The sequence below is a fragment of the Scatophagus argus genome, chromosome 15 (assembly GCF_020382885.2).
Source record: "Scatophagus argus isolate fScaArg1 chromosome 15, fScaArg1.pri, whole genome shotgun sequence".
NCBI lineage: Eukaryota > Metazoa > Chordata > Actinopteri > Scatophagidae > Scatophagus > Scatophagus argus.
In genome coordinates this window covers 21113012-21134696 of record NC_058507.1, presented here as the reverse complement: position 1 = coordinate 21134696, position 21685 = coordinate 21113012, and the positions used below count along the sequence as shown (strand labels likewise).

Sequence of the window (21685 nt, the reverse complement as noted above, 5' to 3'; positions counted from 1 at the left end):
ACTGAAGATAAGGTAAGACCATGTGGAACTGGATGATGCATTGTTTTCTGTGTCCGCCTTTAATCGAACAAACATTTTGACAAATACTAATCATAATACTGAAATGCATTTCTAAAGGCCTCAAATGTTCTGGAGTCTCACTGAACACATTTGATGCTTGCTTGCTCTGTGCTTCAATTATGGCAATTCAAACTCTGTTCAAGGTGATTCATGATCATAAAGTGCTTTGGGTTAAGCCTATAGTATGTTTTTATAATATGGACTGACTTTATATCTTAATTTTAGAAACTCTTCACACTTCACACTTGTGCACCAGAGCACTGACAACATTTGTCTCTGAACAGTAACACTTTCATTACACAACAACAACATAACACTAACAGCAGGCAGCGTTACCATATTTAAACAACACCTCGCAACCACTGCAATGTGAAATGTTGCTGACAAATTTTTATTTCAATTTTTGTACGGAATAACTCAAACTGAATTGAGGATTGCTTTGCCAGCATGGATACTGAATTGCCAACTGCAAAATGCATTCCATTTGAATAAAGAATACAAAAAAAAAACTTCCACAGTGGTCAAGCCCCTCTTGATTAAGGAAAGAAGAACAGAATAAAGTTTTGCTGTTTGTCTGTCTGCTAATCTTTGTCTTTTTTGTGAAAAATCACATTGTTTTACTGCCTTGGGCCTGTCTTTTTGATAGAACTGCTAACAACTGATAGACTATATGAAACATGGCAAGGGATCCATGACCACACGTTGCTTTTTGTCAGGGGTCACAGGGCAAATATGCTTGGAGCCACTGGTTTAAATGTCAATAATGCATTTTATTTCATAAGGTGATAGTATATAACATATTATGTAAAATGCTGATCTGTAAAGTACTTTCGCAATTTTTTGCAAAAAGTCTGTGATTAATAATAAATCCTATAAATAGATGCATACAAACGTATTATGAGGAAACAGAGAATTTCATATATTGTGCGATATATGGTGTTACACATACAGAGACCCAGCATTCATTGCATGGGAAAAGATGTGGATTTATACATGAAACACTTTGAACAATAAGAGGCCTATGTGCGATCAGTAAAAGGAACAGAGAAAGAGTGCATGGTGAACCCGAGTGTTTCAGTGCTGTATGTACACATGCTTTGGGTTCAAGACTGTAATCAGCCACAAAGATTAAAGGTTGGCCCTTTGCATAGAACATAATCTGAGCTCAGATGCTGCAGCAGTGACCTGAAATCCTTTGTCATTTGGGTCAGATGAGTAGGACAGTCAGTAGGAGAGTGACTGGTGAGGGAGAGGTGCCTTTCGCTCTCAGTGCTCTAACAACTGCTAGCTGCAAGAATCCAGTTTAGTGTTGAATATACTGTCTCTGAGTTCTTAGGGGACAGAATGCTCAGACAACACTTTTACATGCATGAAGTCCCGTGATCCACTAGTAATACAGACGTATTGACTACAACCACTTTAACTCAACGCAATATATTTAATACACTTCATGCAGATGTCTTTATCTGCACGCATTCATTCTGCCTCCAGATTGGTGTTCAGCCTTTGTTTTAACAATTGTAATTACTAGTAATAATAATTTTCAGTCACTGTCCTGCTGGGTGAATATCTACTAGTCTTTGATTGAAGTCTTTCTTCCAAAACAGGGTAGAGTAGGACACGATTACTGACAATGTCATAGTTACAGAGGTGACATTTTTGTCATTCAACTGAAATAATCTTCTGTTTCTTTACTGAGAGAAAACACTATATACACTAAAGCATCTCTCTATGGGGCTGTTTTTCAGGGGTTGGGTTGGGCCCCTTACTTTCAGTGAAGGAAAATCTTTCAATATCAGTGCCTGACTTCACTATCGCTCTACTGCATGAATGGGCTCCCACAGAAACACTCAAATCTTGTGGAAAGCCTTCCCAGAAGAGTGGAAGCTGTTACAGCTGCAAAGCTGTCTATGTGTTTAGATGTCATTAAAATCCCTGTTGGTGTAATGCTCATGTGTCCCAGTACTTTTGTCTATATAGTTTATGCCACGCACTAGTATCTGTTTATGTGTATATATGTACACGTACTGTACAGGAATGTGTGTGTGTCAGCAGTGATGAGCGAGCAGGCCGTGGCCCGTGTGCCTTTGCCGCCGTCCCAGGGCCTGGGTCACCAGACAGCCCTGCACCGTGCTGCTGCGCTGGGGAACAGTGATGCAGTGGCTGCTCTGATTCGGGGAGGCTGTGCTGTGGACCTGCAGGACAGAGTGAGTAGGCACACTGGACACGTCAGAAGTATTTCACCCCGCAGGAAAATTTGTTTGTGCATGTTCAGTTTCTGTGATGGATAAAATGACAGTTTGGTGTACTAATGGGAATACTATGTCCGACCTCCGTTTGAGGATGGCAACACTGCGCTGCACGAGGTGTCTTGGCACGGTTTCTCTCACTGTGTCAAACTGCTGGTGAAGGCAGGAGCTGATGTACACATCAAGAACAAGGTAGGATAGCAACAACAATAATAACAGAAGCAGAAGATGAAGAGGTTTTCAAGAATCCTTTCATGATAATATGTAATGTGTTGGAGAAATAGCATTGATATTTTATGTCTGGCTGTTGCACCCCAGATATCATTATCAAATCAACATAAAGTGCATGTTTTATAGTTATTTACATATGTATTGTAATCTGCCAACACTGACTGTGACTCTGTAGACCAAAAACTTGCCAGATACCACATGAATCAATGAGAACATCTTGCCAAACTCACATCTGTTCTGGAGGTTTTTCCTTTTTCCTTTTGTAGTATCAAATTCTCATGTTTAGATGATGACATGCAAGTGTCCACCCTATCAGTCTGTATAGCTGTACTTGGTCTTGTATTATGTTGATTCAGGCAGGAAACACAGCCCTGCATCTTGCTTGTCAGAATGCACATGCTCAGACTGCTCGCCTCCTGCTGCTCGGAGGATCCACGCCAGACACCAAAAACAATGTGAGTCCTCTAGTATCCCACAATGCATTAAGCTTTCCTCAGAGGAAGTGCTCAAGTCTCTTCTATGTCACTATGAAGCCATGAAACCACAGACTGTAATACAGAAAGGACACATCACATACCATGGAATTCCTTGATCAAATATTAGACTAAGAAATGCCTTTTGATTCCAGATGGGTGACACATGTTTGCATGTGGCTGCTCGCTACAATAACCTGACCCTGGTGAAACTCCTGCTGAATTCTCTTTGCCCTGTGGCAGGAAAAAACCAGGTAACGCAACGTCACTCTAGTCAGTCCAGTATTGCAACGACAACACATCTCACAGCCCACATCACTAAATCATTTGAAAATGATAACAAATATAGCATTAGCAAGAGTGTGAATGATGTGGTCACTATGGTGTGTATGTCTCCATCGTATGACAACAAACTTAGTGTATATGAGTCTTGCGTCTGCAAGGCTCACCGGAGTATATTTACATGATTTCAGTGTTGGTTGTGTGGGAGATGTCCTACATTTTAGGTTAATCAGTAAAATGCAAGTGAAGCAAAAGCAAAAGTGCTCATTATGAGGAACGCTCCTTTTGAGAGTGTTTTCATTTTTCAGATATTATCGTATGTTTATCACCTGTGCACTGCCATGTATGCAGTATTTCAGTGTGAGCTGAAGTGCTGACTTCATATGTTGATGATATTGTGTTTCCTTGCTGTAGAGAGAACTTAGTGTAAGAAGTGGAAATCAGTCACATTATTCGAAAATTCGAATATTAAAACAGCTCGTGGCAGACGTTTTCTCGACTTTTTGAACACAGTGACATATTACGGGACACGTCTTTGCTTAAGATAATTTTTGCTGTGTTTGCAGTGGTATCTGACATGAAGTACTATCTGTTTTGGTGGTTTTGTTTTCTGCCACTAGTGTGTAGTTGATAAAAAAACATGAAAACATATCCTGAAAACTAATAAACTTTTGGAGCAGTGTGTGCTGCTATTATTCGCAGCGTTTAAAGAATGTAAAAAGTGATCTACAAAGTAACTCAAGCAGTCAAGTAAATGTAGTGCAGGGGAAAGTGCAGTATTTCACTTGCTACTTGAAGCAACTGCCTCAAAATTGTACTTAAATACTCGAGTACTTTCCACCAAACAATTTAGGTTAGACTGTATTGTAACTTTTATCGTGAGAACTGCTCCATTTAAAGTTAATTAAATATTATTGTGTTATTGGAAACCCATCATTCTATTTATTGAACTGTATGCTTGTCTGCAGACAAATTATATAATGTTGTTTCTTCATCTGATGTACTGGTGCAATGCAAAAGCAAAACAAACAACAACAACAACAAAAAATGGCAACCATACTAGCAATTCTTTCTGTGAATTTTCCTGAAAAATTCTTTAGAACTTAGGAAGCCATGCAAACAAACATATTGTACTGTACATATGTCTGTGGTTGTCTGTAGGCAGGAGACACAGCTCTCCATGTGGCAGCTGCTCTGAACCACAAGAGGACAGTTCAGCTGTTGCTGGAGGCAGGTGCTGATGGGACAACCAGAAACAATGTAAGGTCCTACCATACCATTAGAAAAGTGAGAACGCTTGATCCTAACAGGTCACAAAATGTCAAACTGATGTTTATTTTTGGCTGATCACTTTATTTCTGCATACAACAACAAAATATGACTCGGACTCAAACTTCTAAAGATGATATTATGTGTAGTCCCACATCTTTCTCTGTTACTGCTCTCTTTAGCTCTGTGAGATAATAACACCTTTAATAAAACTAAGTATAAACACCATCACTGCCACCAGAGCATTAGTACCAGTAGTGCTCAGTGAATCTGTGTTTTTAACATTAATTGTCTGATATTGCCAATTGTTTTCACATCTCTCAGAATTTCAGTGCGATCTGGCTTAAAGTAGGCTTTTTTACAATTAATTTGAACTTGGCCTGGTGCTGTTTCAAAGCAGCAGAAAACATTCACTGTGTAATGTAGTGTACTGTGTTTTGATGAAATTAACAGATACTCAGAAACAGAGATTTAGTATTGCACTTTCATAAAGAAAGTGCACTTTCATAAAATTATTTTTCAAATATACTCACAGACCAACTAGTATATCTCATGATACATAAGCTGAACTTTATTTATAAACTTGACAGAATACCCCTTTAAAACATCTGTCTGGCAGTGAAGCACATTGTAAATATTGCATTACTTTTTTGCTATAAGTATGCTGTGAATATGAATTTTCTGTGTTTTTTGTCCCACCCTGGGGTTTATAATAAACCATTCACTTCCAGGCAGGTAAAACAGCCCTTGACAAAGCCAGAGATAACAACCATAAAGATGTAGCCCTTCTCCTCGCCAGAGCTCCTCAGGTTGGTAAATTCATAAGCTTAAACTAGATTTTATTACTTGATTTTCTTGTATTAGATATAAACCAAACCACTGATCAAATATGCTGAAGTGCATCATGTGCTACATTTAGAGACAATAAGAGATAGAGAAAGATCTTTTCTTTTGTAAGAGGAGTTTTCAGCCTACAAGCCTGTTGATCAGCTGGCTCTTCCTCATAATAAATAAGGGAGCCATAAGCTGACTGGTAGTAGCAGAGCATAGGCTGGGGTGTATGGTCTGGCCATGTCCTGGATGTAGGATGGGCCTGAGCAATTCACATCATGGTAGGCAAGCATCCCAAACAGCTAATGGTAGCCAGTTTTATGAGGTATGAGAACTAAAGTAGGTTGAGCACCAGCTGAGCTGCCACATTCTGGATGAGCTGCAGAGGTCTGATGGCACATGCAGACACACCAGCCAAGATGAAGTGGTAGCAGTCTAAGCACAAGATGACAAAAAACTTGGAGCAGAACCTTCACCACCTTCTGGGAAAGGAATGCACTTGTCATCCTGATATTGCAGAGAATTAATCTACATGGGCAGGATGTTGCAGAGATGTTGGTGTTATTGAGATGTGTTCGTGTTCTTTGGGTATACAACCAAAGCAGTTTTGATATTGTCTCCAGGTACATCGCTTCATGCGTGGAAGAACAATACGAAAAAGAAGAGAAAGGCTGACAGCTGAGCGCAGGACCCAGTCTGTAACCAGAGTAGAAATTCAGCCAAGCAAAGTAAGAAAATACCAGAACCAAAAATTCTGTAAAGCATGAGGAGGTAAGAGGATAGATGTGGTGTAATCTGTGTAGGAATTCTTACAATGTAGTCACATCACCATTTGCTATCACTATTTCATTGATTGCGGTTCTAATATTGCATTTGAATTGAATTTCACACTGTATCTCTTGTTTGTGTGTCCTGAGCAGGACAGCAGTTCTGTGGCGGAGGAAAGTCCCAGCAGTGAACAAATGGAGAACACAACTCCTGCCATCAAGGTGGGTCATCGCCAGCATCAGAAGCAGCAGCAACACAATTATTACAAGTCACAAGCCACCATGTGCAACCCCTACAGCCACCACAAGAGGAGGAGAGCTAAGGAAAAGGTAGGTCAACAAAAAAGAAACCAACACCTGTATACTCAGCTAGTCCACACTTCATGTTTTCCTGTGATATTCAGAGCTGGGGTTACAGTAGTTCTGGGTGCACTGGAGTCACCAGTGCCATTTCATTAATGCTTCAATGTTAGTGGTTCATTGAGATTAAATGCTTAATGCCAACTCTGCAGTTCCTTCTCCCACCCTAACATCATGTGTGGAAACTTAACAATATTAGCCTTGCTAAAATACAATGACAATATAACGCTGAATTTTGTATATCATACACTATGTAGTTCATAGGTTTAATACAGAAGAATTGGTTCCTCTGAGAGTTAGCTGCTGTTGGTTACTTGCATATACAATCTATCAATGCTACATGATAGTGGGGAAGATTGAACTGAACTGTAGCAAATTCCAATAGAGAACAGTTTAAACCTTGATGGATTCCATTTGGATGCAGCTGGTGGCCATCACAAAGTTCAAAAAGATGTGAAAGAAGGAGAAAGAAGATGTGAAACTCACACTCTTCAGCCTCTCAGAATAACTAGTTCTTTTTTCTTTTTTTGTAATTTTGGAAAACACATTTGATGTGCCACATGCTTGGATCTGGACAAGATCAATCTACATATTAAAACAAAAGTCATCAAATCTCTGAAAATGTCATTCACCAGGTTATGGAAGATTGTGTGGACATCCATGGGGCTGAATAGCATAACCAGATACTCTTAGTGCTGACTGTTTTGCAGTGTTGATTCAAACCATGGTAGTCATGGTAGGCTGGTATTTTGTCTGTCTTCTCTACAAAGAAAAACCTGGCTCCACTGGAGAAGATAAGGAGCAATAGCTATCCAGGTCAAAGGGGGGATCCTACATAGCCATCATCCTTAATATTTAGTCCAAACATTCCACGTATACTCCACTGCCAAAGTCTGGAAATCAACAGAGTAGTCAGCTCCCCACCATCCACCCTGGACCAGACTGAAGAGTCCCTGGGAGGCTTTATGCCTGGAGTAGGGTGGTAGAAAACCTTTTTGGGTTCAGTGTTGAAAGATTGCAACATGGAGCATATAGATTATTTCTTTTAATCTGGGTGATGATGTACACCACCAGAGATCTCCTGGAAGTGAAGATGAGATAGGAAGATGATACTGTGGCTCAAAGATCAGGAAGTACTGAGATTTGATGTGGTGGCTTGAGTTGTGGTTTCAGTCCAGGCAACAGACAAGCCCATGTGCTGGGCAACAGACAAGCCCAAGTGCTGGGTGATTTCAATACCACTTGAGGTAGGCCAGCATTGGAAAACAGCTAAAGTTGTTGCAGATGGCATCGGCAGATTTGTATTGATGTGCAGAAGCTTTGTGGAGATTTATTCTTCATTCTGGCTCTATTGCACTGTAGATAGGAAAGAACAGACAGGACAACAACGAAGACAGACTTTATCAGTTAAGGGGTGAAAATAAAAGTCAAGGACATCAAGCTAGGGCTCAGGCAGGTAGGAGGGATCAGGGAACAATTACAGCTGTAATGCTGAGTTAAGTGCAATAGACAATATGGCAAGGTTAGCAGAAGTGAGCCAGAATACTGAAGTAATGACATGGAATGGGAAGGAGGTTACTAAGAGGGTGGAAAAACTTAGTGACTGAGAAAAAGCAGGCAGAATGAATAAATGATGAAGAAGAATTCACAACAGCTGCATTATGAATTGTTACTTTTACTCCTTTGCAGGCTTTGGATGAAGATGATCTGAGAAAAGGCAAGAATGACCTCGACATTAAGAAGAATCTGCTCTGTGATGATGAAGATATTTCTGCTCATAATGGAAAAGCCTTTCAGCTTTACACACTGTACCGTGACAAGAATGGCAACATTAGACAGGTTACTATTGATGACATTATATTTTTTTTTACAAAACAATGATTATCCTCCAGTTTCCAGATCACTGAGAGGATAAAATAGTCAAGGAACATGAATCAAAGCCACACTGCTCAAGGCAGTGTTAAAGAAAATCCTGGTTCCAAAACCTCACAATTTCACTATGTTGACTTATGTTAAGCACATCTGCAAGGCATTATGAGCCATTAAAGATTAAAGTGACATATTTTGTCATTGGAGGGAACTCACTCCAATGAAATTTGTTCTCTGCATTTAACCCACCCAAGTGACGTGCACACACACACAGCAAACCCGGGGCAGTGGGCGACCGCGTGCAGCGCCCGGGGAGCAGTGGGGGTTAGGTACCTTGCTCAAGGGTACCTCAGCCATGGACACCGGGACGGGGAATCAACAAGGCACTCTATGAAATCCTACATGCTGAATGTGCAGTCGGTGACTTCTGACTGTTCTCTTTAGGCACCAGCCAATGGGTGCTACTGTCAACCCCTGCTCAGGAAGCTTGAGGGCCAGCTGAAAGTCACACAGGAGGAGATGAGGCTACACATCCTGAACATCCAGGAGCAAGTCAACTGTAAGATGAGCAAAATGGACCACAGGAACAGACGCCAGGTCTGGTTCTACACCCTAATTGCAGATAATTACTTCAATTTACATGTCTAAAACCTAAAACGTGTAAAAAATTGCAGGCTCAGTTAATTTTGGTTTTCAAAGTTTTATATCAGTATCTGTTTTTGAGTAAAATTACTGGTTACCTATATTTTATGTGCCTTAAGCCAACCAGGAAATCCTCAAAGTGCTCCTTCTAGCAACACACAATATCCCCAGTCCAGTTCAATGCAGTTCTCCCACCAGCCTGGGCCAAGTCCCTACCTACCCTTCCGAGTCATTGGACAGTTTGCTCGAACGAACTTCCCCAATCATAAAGTCCTTCTCCATAGCCTCCCTATACTCTTCCCACACCCAGGCTTTTGCTTCAACCCTTCTGGCCTTGTGGCCTCTGCTGCCTCAGGAGACCCTTGGGCTCGCCAGGCCTAAAAAGGTGTTTTTCTTCAGCTTGGAGGCTTCCCTCACCACTGGTGTCCACCAGCGGGTTCTTCAGTTGCTGCCACAACTGGCACCACTGACCTTTTGACCACAGCTCTTGAGGTTTTGAATGGGCCATGAATGATGATCTTGGGCCTCTTTCACATGTTCTCAGTTCACCCTAATTATTCACATGGGCTTACTTGGTTTGTCCAGCACCTTTCCCCACCATTTGATCTAACTCACCGACAGGTGGTGATCAGCTCACAGCTCCGATCCTCTCTCCATCCGGGTGTCCAAGATGATTTCTGACTAGTTAAATATCACAATACATGTATTTCTTAGCAATAAAAGTAAAGAATTTTCATGCCATAAAGTTTGACAGTTGTTAAATAGTTGGTTGATTCAGGTTTTTACAGTCAGATTTTTCTGTACTTTGATCTGGGCAGATTAAAGTGTTGGACATGTTGAATCAGGAAAGAGCAGCGGCCGAGAGGAAGAACATGATTTACAGGATTGAGCAGCGAGTTGCCCAGGGAAGAGAAGAAACACTGTTGACACAGGTATACATTACAACCTACAGCTGACATTCAGGAAGCACATGGGAAGATCTTATTTTATCTGGACAGAAATAACCTTATACATTCACAATATGAGTACGAGAAAGAAACTTGCTGCTTCCTAATCCCAGGATTGAGAATAATCTAAGAATTGTATGAGTTCAGCCAGAAACTGTAGAGTGATAAGAGTCAGAATTATGAGAACAAAAGTTGTTAGTTTAAGAAATGAAAAGTCAGCATGGATTCTTATCATGTTTGCACTCCATAATGGGGCCAATCTTTTTGATACTATACAAATGGATATGAAAAATATCAGCTGTCTGATGAGCGTGTGTCCTTATTAAGACCAGGTGTGATCATACAGCGGTGTTGTTTCTCATCTCAAGCAGGCTGCAGTGAGTCATGAATTGAAGAGGTGGTGTTTGTCACAGCTGAAGGACATAGACGTCCACATCCCAGCCAAAGCCCAGTATTACAAACTCCTCCCCTCACCGTCTGTGGAGCAGTCTGTGGCAGATGCTGACCTGGAGTCACTCCCACTGCTGTCTGTTGTGTCAGGAGACAGCAGCACTTCTCTGGCTACCTACGTCAACATCCTGCCATCTAAATCTACCCACAGTCTGGGAGGCCCAGAGCAGGAGCAGCTGGGGAGCAGGACATACTTTGAAATGAAAATGGACAGGTCACCAGGTATATACCAGAACATGGGTAATCAGCAATGATTTATGCCTGTTATTGCTGCAACAGCTTGTAGTGACCTGTGACTGAAACAGCAAAGTAATATAATATAATATACATCTAGTCTTCTGGGCTTGAATGGGCTGTGATATTGTTTATGGCTGTTAATGAAATACAGTCCGGCATGAATAAAAAAGAAAATTCAGAATCAGAAACTGCATTTAATGTTCAATAAATGTACAGCAGTAGAGGAAAGTACCTAAGTACAGTCACTTAAGCACTGTATTTACATACAAGAGGTACTTGTACTTTACTAGACTATTTCCATTTTTTTTGCTACTTTATACTTCTGCTCCACTGCAATTCAGAGGCAAATATTCTACTTTTAACTGCACTACTTTTTGTTTGACAACTTTAGTCTCTATACTTTTACTTTACAGAGTTTAATAATACAGGATTAAGAGAATAAAAGTATAAATTATGATGTAATATTATACATTAGGATAAAGCCATATTGATCGCTGTGAAGGAATTTCCAAATAACCCAGCAAATAAACTATATAAAGTAGTTAAACTACCTTCAAAAGTGATGTACACATTAATGCATCAATTCAAAAATATGTCAGTCTGCATTTTAAATATTTTATTAGTATTTTTGCTTTTACTGAAATACAAGATCTGTGTACTTTTTGCATCTATAATTTTTGCATACAAATTGTGAAATTAGAACTGGAAGTTAATTCTTGACCTTGGAAATATATTAGTTTAAAAAGATAAAATTTTGTGATAAAAAATTTGATAAAATTAGATTTTAACCTTACCACTTACCAGTTTTATCTGAAGGTTGCCTGTAAGAATTAAGCAGGACTGCTTCTTCGACAATAACTTCATACCTAAGTCTTATATCTGAGCTACTAAGTGAAAGATTCTCATATGTATATTGTACTTATTTGCTATGGAGATATAAAACACCTTATGTATTGAACAGATTGTCTATTCGCACCTCTTTCATCAGATGACTACGAGAACACAGCCCTGTTTCCTCTGCCGGCTACAACCACCTCCAGCCTCCTCCTGGGCGCTGCTGACCCCCTCTGGCAGCATGCGGGAGTGCAAGACAATCCCGTCGCAGAAGTAGTGCCACTGTGTGGGGAGGGTTTCTCAAGCAGCAGCAGCCTGTCCAGCATCAGTGACCAGAAACCCAGACTGATCCAGCATCAGGTACACAGCTATGAAAGACAACACAGGAAACACTTTGGAGAGCTGATGAGTACCTACAGGCATGCAGGGATACACACTGAGGGCACCAGGACACTGGAGTTCTTCATCGACCGTCCCACTGAGCCCACATTCAGCCAGGAAAGAAACAACCTGCACGCTAAGGAGGTGAGAGTACTAAAGGGTTAATGGGTGGGATAAGGAATTGGCTATCACAGTAGTCAGTTTGTTTGAAAACAAGGTTTTATTTAACCTTTATAGGATCATTCCATTTTTTTTTAAAATAACATGAGTCTTATTTTTGTAATTTTGATTAACATTTTAACTACTCACCACGTTAGCAACAAAAGACATCCCTCAGAAAGGAAGGTTATTATAATAAGGTCATAAAGTCATTTAGATAATCTGTGGATTTGTATACAATCTTTCTGATCATGTCTCTTGAACTGACACATCTGTTGTAGCGATTTCAGCAATTGTTGTTGGTGCATTATTTTTAATTATAGAAATGATGGTCAAAACTGTTAAAATAAGACATGTACAATGTACAGTACCACTAAAGGAATAGGTCAATATCTTGAGAGGAAATGTTCTCCTTTTCTCTGAGACTGAGATGAGCAGACCAACATCAGTCACGTTTGTGCTTGAAGTGCAGAGCTGGAAATGGGTTTGCTCTTGATGCTAAGCTAATTACCTCCTGACTCCAACTCTGTACTTAGCTTAGCATAGTGGAAGCAGGGGGAAGCAGCTAGCCTGCAGCTAACAACTGAAGCCTACTGATTAACACCTCATATTATATTTGTTTCATTTGCATATATACACCTGTGTACAAAATTACAACTTGTCATTTCAGATGTTTTGCACAGTCTGCGCAGAGATACCAGTCAGTGAGCTTTATCATCTCTGTTGATGCGAAATGGTAGCAAACCCACCAAGCTCACTTTGATGACTTTAAGAAGTCGTTGTACTTGTTGCTTGCTAAGAAATATTTCTAGAACATAACTGCCAATAACATCACAAATAAAAAAGTTATTACTATTATAGGGAGATGACGACGATTTGTGGATGTGTTTTTTTTATTTTGAATATAACTAGGCTAGCTGCGTTCGTTTATGCTAAGCTAGGCTAATCACATCCCTGTTGTGGCTTGTACTTCAGACACCAACATTCTTCTTGTGATCCTCTCATATCAGCCTCACAAGGAGCAAATAAATAAATTCCATTCCCAAATCCCAAAATGTTAAAATATTATTGTAAGAACTCAATTTCCTGTGGGGAAAAAAAAACAAGGTTGATCAAGGTGATCTTAAAACTTTCACTTCAAATGTCGGTACCTTTCCATTAGGTGACTCAGCGTTTCTTTGAGACCGTGTCGACACAGTTGGAGCGCTGGTACGAGAGGAAGATTGTGGAGGTGGAGAGGGAAACGGAGCTCAGAGGCCAGCAGGACAGGGAGGAGCTGTTGCAGCGAATCTGCATCCTGGAGGGGGAGCTTCAGAGGCTGAAGACCAATGAAAATACAGAAAACTGACGCACCCTGACACTGACTAATACTGAAGGGACATTTACAGACAGAGGATGAACTTTTTTACCCTGAAAAACTCATATCAGATTCATTTACAGCAGGCAGCAAAAGAAGATAATGAGGAGGAAACCAAAACATTAATGTGTGTAGGAGATGACCAAATAAACAAATTGAAATTTGTAATGTTATTCAAGCTAGCATTTAATTTGGTAACCAACTTCCAGGAGAGTAGGAGAGTGAAGAAGGAAGTCGGTGAACTCATGAATGAATTATTGCAGCATGAATAAAACATTAAAATGTTATGTCGTCTGTGGATGCTTCTGCCTGAGTCATATGAGACAGCTTTTCCTCTGCAAAGGTGGTTGTTTAACAATGAAGGCAACAACTCCCATAACCCCCATGCTTTCTACATCTTCTGGCAGAGGCTATATACTGTCCTGTTATGAAGTGCCATAAAGAGAGAAAGAGAGCGAGGAGAAGTTTCATTTATGAGAACTGTTTTTTATTTATTTATTTTCACAAGACACATTTCTCTTTACTGAATTAACTTTTTCAAATTCAAAATATGTAAGTCAAAGTTAACTCTTACCAGCTAACCTTTCCTCTAAGTATTAAAAATAAAAATGTACAACAGGCACACCCCCTGACATCCATGGTCCAACTTCAGCAGGGTACTTCAGTTGCATGTCACCCCCTTCAGCACCCTGTTTCCCACCTCATTAAAATGTCTTCTGTCAGATAAAGGTTGTACTATTACTGATGCATTTTTTGTGTCAGCACCATTTTAGTGTTAGTCGTTTGAGGTGGAGCGAACTCCTGGAGATGACACATCCAATAATGATATACTGTCAGAATCTATGCCAGTCAGTTGTAGATAGTACTGATCTGAAGTACCCACATCTTGTACTCTTGTACAAAATTTTCCACATAAATAAAAGTACAAAAATCTTAGCATCAATATATATTTAAATTCACGTTAGTAAAAGTAACCATTTTGAAGAACTGCACATTATTTTAGAATAATACAGTTGTGCATCACATTATTGTATTATATTTATTGATGCAGCAATGTGTTCAACACTTTAGTAGTAGTAGTAGTAGTAGTCTGAGTCCTTCACCAGCTTCAGCATTAAACTACTATCTTCTGGTGTGGCTTGTGAATTTTCCCTTTAGGATAAATAAAGTTTTGATTTATTAAACTAAACCTGCAAGGTAGCAAGTAGTAGGTAGGTAGCAAGTTGTCATTTAAGTTTAGTGACGTAAAAAGTACATGTATTGTATTGTAATGTATTTATACATTATATATATTTAATTGAGGATGAATGAGGATGATTAAGGTTTTTATCTATCTATCTATATTTTCCTCATACCTGTTGTGGTAAAGTAAAGGAACATGGAAAAGGCAAGTAAGGTATCTGAAAATTATACTTAAATACAGTATTCAATTCAATTCAATTTATTTATATAGCACCAAATCACAACAACAGTTGTCTCATGACATTTTCCAATTAATTTGTTAAATAATTAATTAGTAATTAATTTTTAATTTGACTTTTAGAAAGACCCAACAAAACCCCCAAGCACTTGGTGACAGTGGTGAGGAAAAACAGACCCCCCCCTCCAGAGACAGAGAGGCACAGCAACAGCCACAACAACAGAATATTGGAATGACAATGACAATATTAACAATAATGATTTTGATAGCAGTAGTAATAATAATGATACAGAAATATAACAGGTGGCAATAACAGTCGTCAGTGTCAAGCAGGATCACTGCAGGAGGTCCAGACATGATCCATGGGAACCTGAGAATTGGGAAAGCACAAAGACTCCAGGGAAGAAGTCAAGTTAGTGACATGCATTGATGGGACATGAATATGTGTGGGGGGAGAGTTAGAGCAGGAGAGAGGCCTAAGCCAACCCTAACTATAAGCTTTATCCAAAAGGAAGGCAGCTGTGGCCTAGAGGTTGGAGAAGCGGCTTCTGATCGGAGGGTCACCGGTTCGATTCCCCCACCGGACGGGCAGGAAAGATTTGGGTGTGGTGGAGTGATTAACGCGAACAAAATGCTGGCTGATGTGCCCTTGAGCAAGGCACTTAACCTCTTGATGCTGCCCACTGCTCCTGTGTGTGTTTCACTGCATGTAATTTGCTGGGTGTTGCATGTGTGTGTTCAACTAAGGATGGGTCAAAAGCAGAAGACGAATTCAGTGTGTGTATGTAAAAATATATATACTGCCAATAAAGCTGATTCTTCTTCTTCTTCTTCTTCTTGAACATGCAGATGGTGTCTGATTCCTGGACCAAAGCTGGAAAATGATTCCACAGGAAAGGAGCTTGATAACTAAAGGCTCTGGTTCCCTGTTCTGCTTCTGCTGACTCTAGGAACCACAAGTAACCCTGCATTCTGGGAGCATAGAGTTCTGGTTGGATAACAAGGGACTATGAGCTCTTTGAGATAAGATGGTGCTTGACCGTTTAGAGTTTTGGATGTGAGGAGGAGTACTTGAATAAAGGCACTTAGTTCCTTTGCACTGCTGATAACAATGCATGTACATGTATCTTTAATGTTGTTTGCAGAATCTGCAAATTTGCAAAGTAGGAACTAGCTAATAGGCGTGAAGCACCATTAGTTGAGAGATGAGTTACTGAATCAACTGAAAGTCCTGAAAAGGACATGAAGAACAACATGTGGGTGAGCTGAGGTCTGGTGTCAACAAACAGACAGGCTGGACAAAGTCCCGCCCGAGCTGCTCAGCTGTCACTCAGGCCACTGGACGGACCTCCTGATAAAGCAACTGTTGGTTGTGTAACCCAATGATCCTGGTGTGACATCTGGCATTTGGCCTCAGCAACCAGAGCCACAGCTTCTGAAGGGAAAATCAAATCAATGCTCCATTGACTCTGTCAGAGAGCGATGGAAACCTAATTAAAGGCCCTCCGGGCTGCTGGTCATTTGGTGCAGCCAAGCACCGGGGCTCTCAGATCAAACCAGTAATATGTACTATTGTTTCACTCTGGGCGCTGAGGGAGGGAATCTGTGAGCCTCCCTGACCACAACAGTGTCACTCTGTTAAAGGCTCATGCATATGTCATGTCATTGTTTTACAGGTTTTTGATGTACAGCAGTGCATTCTCATCTAAACAACATTGTCCACACCTTACAGCTGGATTGAAACGTGTCCTGCAGGAAGAGTCCACGTAATTCATTAGCAAAGTTCTAACAGTGTAAAGACATAATAAATCTTTAACGGTGAGGAAAATGAAAAAGACATCTCCATGTGAATGGCACAGTGTATTTTTTTGGGTGCGCTCGTCAGTTTGTTTTTCTATTAACAACAGATCAGAGGAGTTGGCGTAGTGGGTTTATATGAGCTTTCTCACCGAAAACAGCTGCCGGATAAAGAGATGTGTGACAATGATCCATCCATCTGATAATTCTCAGTGGGTTCAGCAAACTTTTAAGTGACACCTTTTACTTTACAAATAGTCTTTAGTCCAACTGTTAATGTAAAAATATTGACTGCTGCAAAATCCAAAATAGAAATGAGCCCTATTTTCAACTAATTGACCTATGAAGACATGTGATTATTTGTTGGATTAGATTTACACAGCAGGGATGCCAGGCAGTCATGCACACATGTACATGGACTCACATGTATAACCAACACATTCAAAATTACAAGCTGTGTTTAAAATGGCAGGTAGTCCACAATCCATTAAACCCAACCATCCACATTTGAACTGAGTTGAACTTAAATGTTAAAGCCTCCATCTTGGCTCAGTTACACCGTTATGTTGAGGGCAGCAAAAGTAGGCCCTATGTGAAAGCCTAACCATAAAAAAATATGATATTGATATATGATATTGATGGCACTGGTTGGAGTTGGCACTGCTGGCGTGGGAGAAGGGAGGGAGGGTGGGGTGCACTGTCCAGCCGAGAGATGATCGATGCTTACATCCTGTGAACCCTGCACGTAACACGGGAGAGCAGCCCCAACACACACAGGCAGCCACGGCACACACAGACACACACAAAGAGACAAAGACAGAGGACGGCAGAGGAATGTGGACTGGAGTTCGGGACCGGAACAAGAGGACAACCGCACATCTCCATGGGGTAGCCATACAGACACGGTCAATTCCTGGGATGCTTAAACACGATGAAGTGGATCAAGAAGCAAAAGGGAAAGCCATACCAGTGATATGTGAGTGCTGCTGTTTCATTGTTCAGCTCGCTGTAATGCAATGCTCCTCAAAACTACGTAGAACAGTTTTCTCAGAAAGCATCGTAATTTTAAAAGTCATACTTCTGTTTATTATTGGGGAAAGAATTTGATGGTTCCAGTCGTATTTCTGCCCTTCTAACAGACAAACATTTCATTTGCATATTCATAGAAGGGAAATATTTAATTCGAAATAAATTTGCTTGATATTTCTACAGCTCAGTAACATATAGTGTGCATCTGTATTGCATTGACTTTACTTTACTGAACACTCAGCATTTCAGCATTTAGCCAGCAGATTCTCAGGGTGAATGTTTTAAATTCTGGTGATAAATTCAGTGAGAATGTACGTAAAGACTTTTTCCTTTGCAACATGGAGCGCTGTTGTTGTCAACAACGATTTACAAACACATCGGTGAGTCTCATCGTTGCACTGGTTGACATGTTCCCTCACTTCCACACGCCGAGGTTTATTTAGACTCAGTCCCACATACACCACTCTACTGCTGGAAATACTGTACACTAAAGCACTAAACGGGGATCAATCGACTGCTGAAATAGTGAACAGTAAATGGGCTATTTCTTCGTGACTGAAACAGGAAAACTATGGTGGCCATCTGGAATAATAGGAAAGGTAGGAATCAGTGGGCTTGATGCTCAGAGTCAAAGAAAGGGTTTACACTGTTTGTTTGGATCTTTTCATGGAATTTTAAAAATGTATAATAACACCAGCTTAATTCTTTAAAGGATAACTGGGATTTAGTGCAATAAGTTTACACACTTAGTTATCATAGATTAGACCACTGATTCTGTTATATTTATAGTTTACTTACCGAAGTAATTCTTGAGATCTTGGAACACTCCAACATTGCTAAAGATAGATGCAACAGTGCAACAAACACAAACAATCTGAAGTTCAGAGAGGTTACAAACAAGCCCCCACATGAGCTCCATTTATTTGTATGGAGTAGAATATCAGCCCAAGCTGTGTGTTGTAAACATCCAAAAAAGCCCAACTTTCTTACAGTACACACTCGTGTATTTTCCTGTCCAATGACACATTATTTGTCATGTTGCTTTTGGTTTTGCTTCCTTGGTAAACTGAAGCTAATCTGGTCAAACAGTCACCTTGCTTTCGGCCTCTGTGATTGTCTGACAGCTTGTTGGATTTGTTTTCAGTGACATTGCAAGCTCAGTAAGAACGTTAGTCAGTACAGTATTATCATAACCAACAGAAGGTGGCCCAAACGACGCAAATAAAACCCAAGCTGTATTAAAGTTCAGTACATTTCTTTTAAAGTTACTTAACATACATTTACCAAATATGTAGTCTGACTTTGTTAGGGTAATGTTTTGTATGTGCTGTTTGTTGTATCTCAACAGTTTGAGGACATGTGGCATTGAAGTGGTGAGAAGTTGACCATGGGTGACTGGAACCTGCTGGGCAGCATCCTAGAAGAGGTCCACATTCATTCCACCATCGTGGGCAAGATCTGGCTTACCATACTCTTCATCTTCCGCATGCTGATCCTGGGTGCGGCTGCTGAGGATGTATGGGATGATGAGCAGTCCGAGTTTGTCTGCAACACAGACCAGCCAGGCTGCAAGGCGGTCTGTTATGACCGTGCCTTCCCCATTTCCCTCATTCGCTTCTGGGTCCTGCAGGTCATCTTTGTCTCTGCACCCTCACTGGTCTACATGGGCCATGCCCTCTACTGCATCAGATCGCTAGAGAAGGAGCGTCATCGCCGACGAGCCCAGTTGAAGGAGGAGATGGATGAGGCTGAGTTGGCGTTGGACGAACATAAGCGCATGGAGAGGGAGCTGAGGAGACTGGACGAGCAGAGGAAGGTGAAGAAGGCTCCTCTCAGAGGCTCTCTGTTGAGAACTTACATCATCCATATCCTGACACGCTCTGTGGTGGAGGTCTGCTTCATTCTAGGCCAGTATATACTCTATGGTATCCAACTGGAGCCGCTCTATAAGTGTGAGAGGCTGCCTTGCCCCAACAGTGTAGACTGTTACATCTCCAGGCCCACAGAGAAGACCATCTTCATGGTCTTCATGATTGCCATCGCTGGAGTTTCACTTTTCCTCAACATTCTGGAAATATCTCACCTGGGTATCAGAAAAATCAAACAGACACTGTATGGCGAGAGGTATTTGGAAGATGACAGTTTGATTTACAAGACGAAGAAGAAGGCGTCCTTACCACACCTCTGTGTGATGAGCAATGCATCACCTTACAATGGGCCTTTAACACAGACCTTTAAAGTGATTCCAGAGGTGGACATGAAGCCTCCTCATTACAACACTGGGTTCAAAGCCAACCAGGACGCACCAAGACATAACAGCTTGGCTCATCTGGGACACAGCCCCAGCTATATCTGCCCCCAGCCTAGGATGCCACCTAGGTCTGGCCAGAACTGTATAAACCAAACCTCCCAAATCCATGAAGGTCCAGTAGGCCACACAGCCACGGTGGACCACCATCCAGCCTGGGCTTCTGCTGCATCCATTCTAAATGGAAGTACCACAAGCCATAATGAGGATCCCCATGAGACAGAACACCCCCACCCCAGCCACTTGGAAGCTCTGCTGTCTACTAGCACCTTAAGGCCAAGTGCTATCAGAGACCTGGATGAGGATGACCGAAGAGAGTCAATGGGGAGTGAAGTCCTGATGCCCAACCCCAGGAAGACCAGCTTCATGATTAGGCCACCATCTGAGAGCTTGTCCTCCATCAGTTGCTCCTCGAGCCCTTCCTTACATACCTCAGAGGAGTCAGATGAACTGGGCTCCCTGCAGGGAGACATGCCCATGATGCCCCCTGCTGGAGGCAGAAGAATGTCAATGGTAAGTATAGAAGAGAACTTGTCTCTCGTATCCAATGTCTCACACTACTTGAGAACATCAAAGGCAAAGTTATAAAGGAAGTATAAAGAAAGTAGACCTGTCATCTCAACCAATCAATCTCCCACCTGGATTTCATTTCGTTTCAGTTCTCCAGAGCATAATGGTGTTTATCAGTTCTATGGCTAAAACTTTAATTTTCTGCTAGCGTATTATCGGCAAAAAAAAAAGTTACTCTGAAGCCCTCTTAGTAGTAAAGAATTTGAATATTTTGTAGACCAAGTTCACTGATAAATTTGGCCAAAATACCCATACAGTAGCCAAAAAGATGTAAGAAACAGTGACTGATAAACAGACTTCAAAGACGAAGTGAAGAGAGACCAGAAGAGATGAAGTAGTGTTTTTAAAAGAAACAAAGGGAGAGAGAAAGCTCATTTCTGTTAAATCCAGGTGGAAGCTTCAGTCTATTCAATGTTCTCAGTGGAAGTAATGAGAAATATTTCAGATAATGTTCTTACAAAACAAACAAGAGGCCATTAGAAAAGCAAAACAGCAACAGCATTAGGAAAGAGTGACACTGGCCTACCAATGTTATAGACACCAATTACTTCAATTTTAAATTTACTTACGTATTTGTTGTATGAGATCATATAAAAAGAGAAAAAAAACTTGAGTACATGTAAAAAATATTTAGTTGACTTACATTTAAAAACAAATGAGTGAATGAATACATGATTATAAAACTATTAAAATGCACAGTTAGGTTCAATATGAATTTTACAGATTAAAACTAATCTTTTTTTAAAACACAGATGGCTTGAGAGGGAAAATCGTAATCTCAAACAAACAATTAACAGTCTGTGCACAGTTATTGTAGTATTTAATGCTCTGAAATTATTGTGCAATGGAACTATCACACCATAAATCAAACCTATGTTGAAGGGATGTCAAAGACAACACATTATTTAATATTTACTGTACTGAATTCCAGATATACGATATGTGTTTTATCTCCAGCACTGGCTCTAGTCTAAGTCAAAACTGTCTTCTTGTCTTTTTCAGAGCATGTTTTTGGATATCTCCTCTATCATGAAGAAGTGAAGTGACGAGGCTAACAGGCTAACATCACGGCCGTACGAGCTGTATTCCACAGCCCAGCTGGGTCACAAACGGGGGTGGGGGGGGACTGTATCAATGATCCAGCCGTCAGCATTGATCCGCCA

General features: G+C 40.8%; 2 protein-coding genes across 2 annotated transcripts; both read left to right on the top strand.

Moving 5' to 3' along the window:
- The first annotated feature begins 11489 nt into the window (after positions 1–11489).
- Positions 11490–14370, top strand: ankrd6a (ankyrin repeat domain 6a). The gene is made up of 2 exons (XM_046413959.1): positions 11490–12026; positions 13204–14370. Exons 1-2 carry the CDS (start codon positions 11907–11909, stop codon positions 13387–13389), a joined length of 306 nt encoding a protein of 101 aa, XP_046269915.1. The 5' UTR covers positions 11490–11906; the 3' UTR covers positions 13390–14370.
- Positions 14371–19000: 4630 nt separating this feature from the next.
- gja10a (gap junction protein alpha 10 a) lies at positions 19001–21625 on the top strand. Its single transcript, XM_046412961.1, has 2 exons — positions 19001–20465; positions 21525–21625. The coding sequence occupies exons 1-2, from the start codon at positions 19032–19034 to the stop codon at positions 21561–21563; spliced, it is 1473 nt and encodes a 490-aa protein (XP_046268917.1). The 5' UTR covers positions 19001–19031; the 3' UTR covers positions 21564–21625.
- The last annotated feature ends 60 nt before the right edge of the window (positions 21626–21685 follow it).

Bases quoted from the DNA above. Each gene is read 5' to 3' on its own strand.
- ankrd6a (XM_046413959.1), top strand. From the start codon at position 11,907: ATGAGTACCTACAGGCATGCAGGGATACACACTGAGGGCACCAGGACA. The intron at 12,027-13,203 runs GTGAGAGTACTA...CCTTTCCATTAG, and splicing joins ACAACCTGCACGCTAAGGAG to GTGACTCAGCGTTTCTTTGA.
- gja10a (XM_046412961.1), top strand. From the start codon at position 19,032: ATGGGTGACTGGAACCTGCTGGGCAGCATCCTAGAAGAGGTCCACATT. The intron at 20,466-21,524 runs GTAAGTATAGAA...TGTCTTTTTCAG, and splicing joins GAGGCAGAAGAATGTCAATG to AGCATGTTTTTGGATATCTC.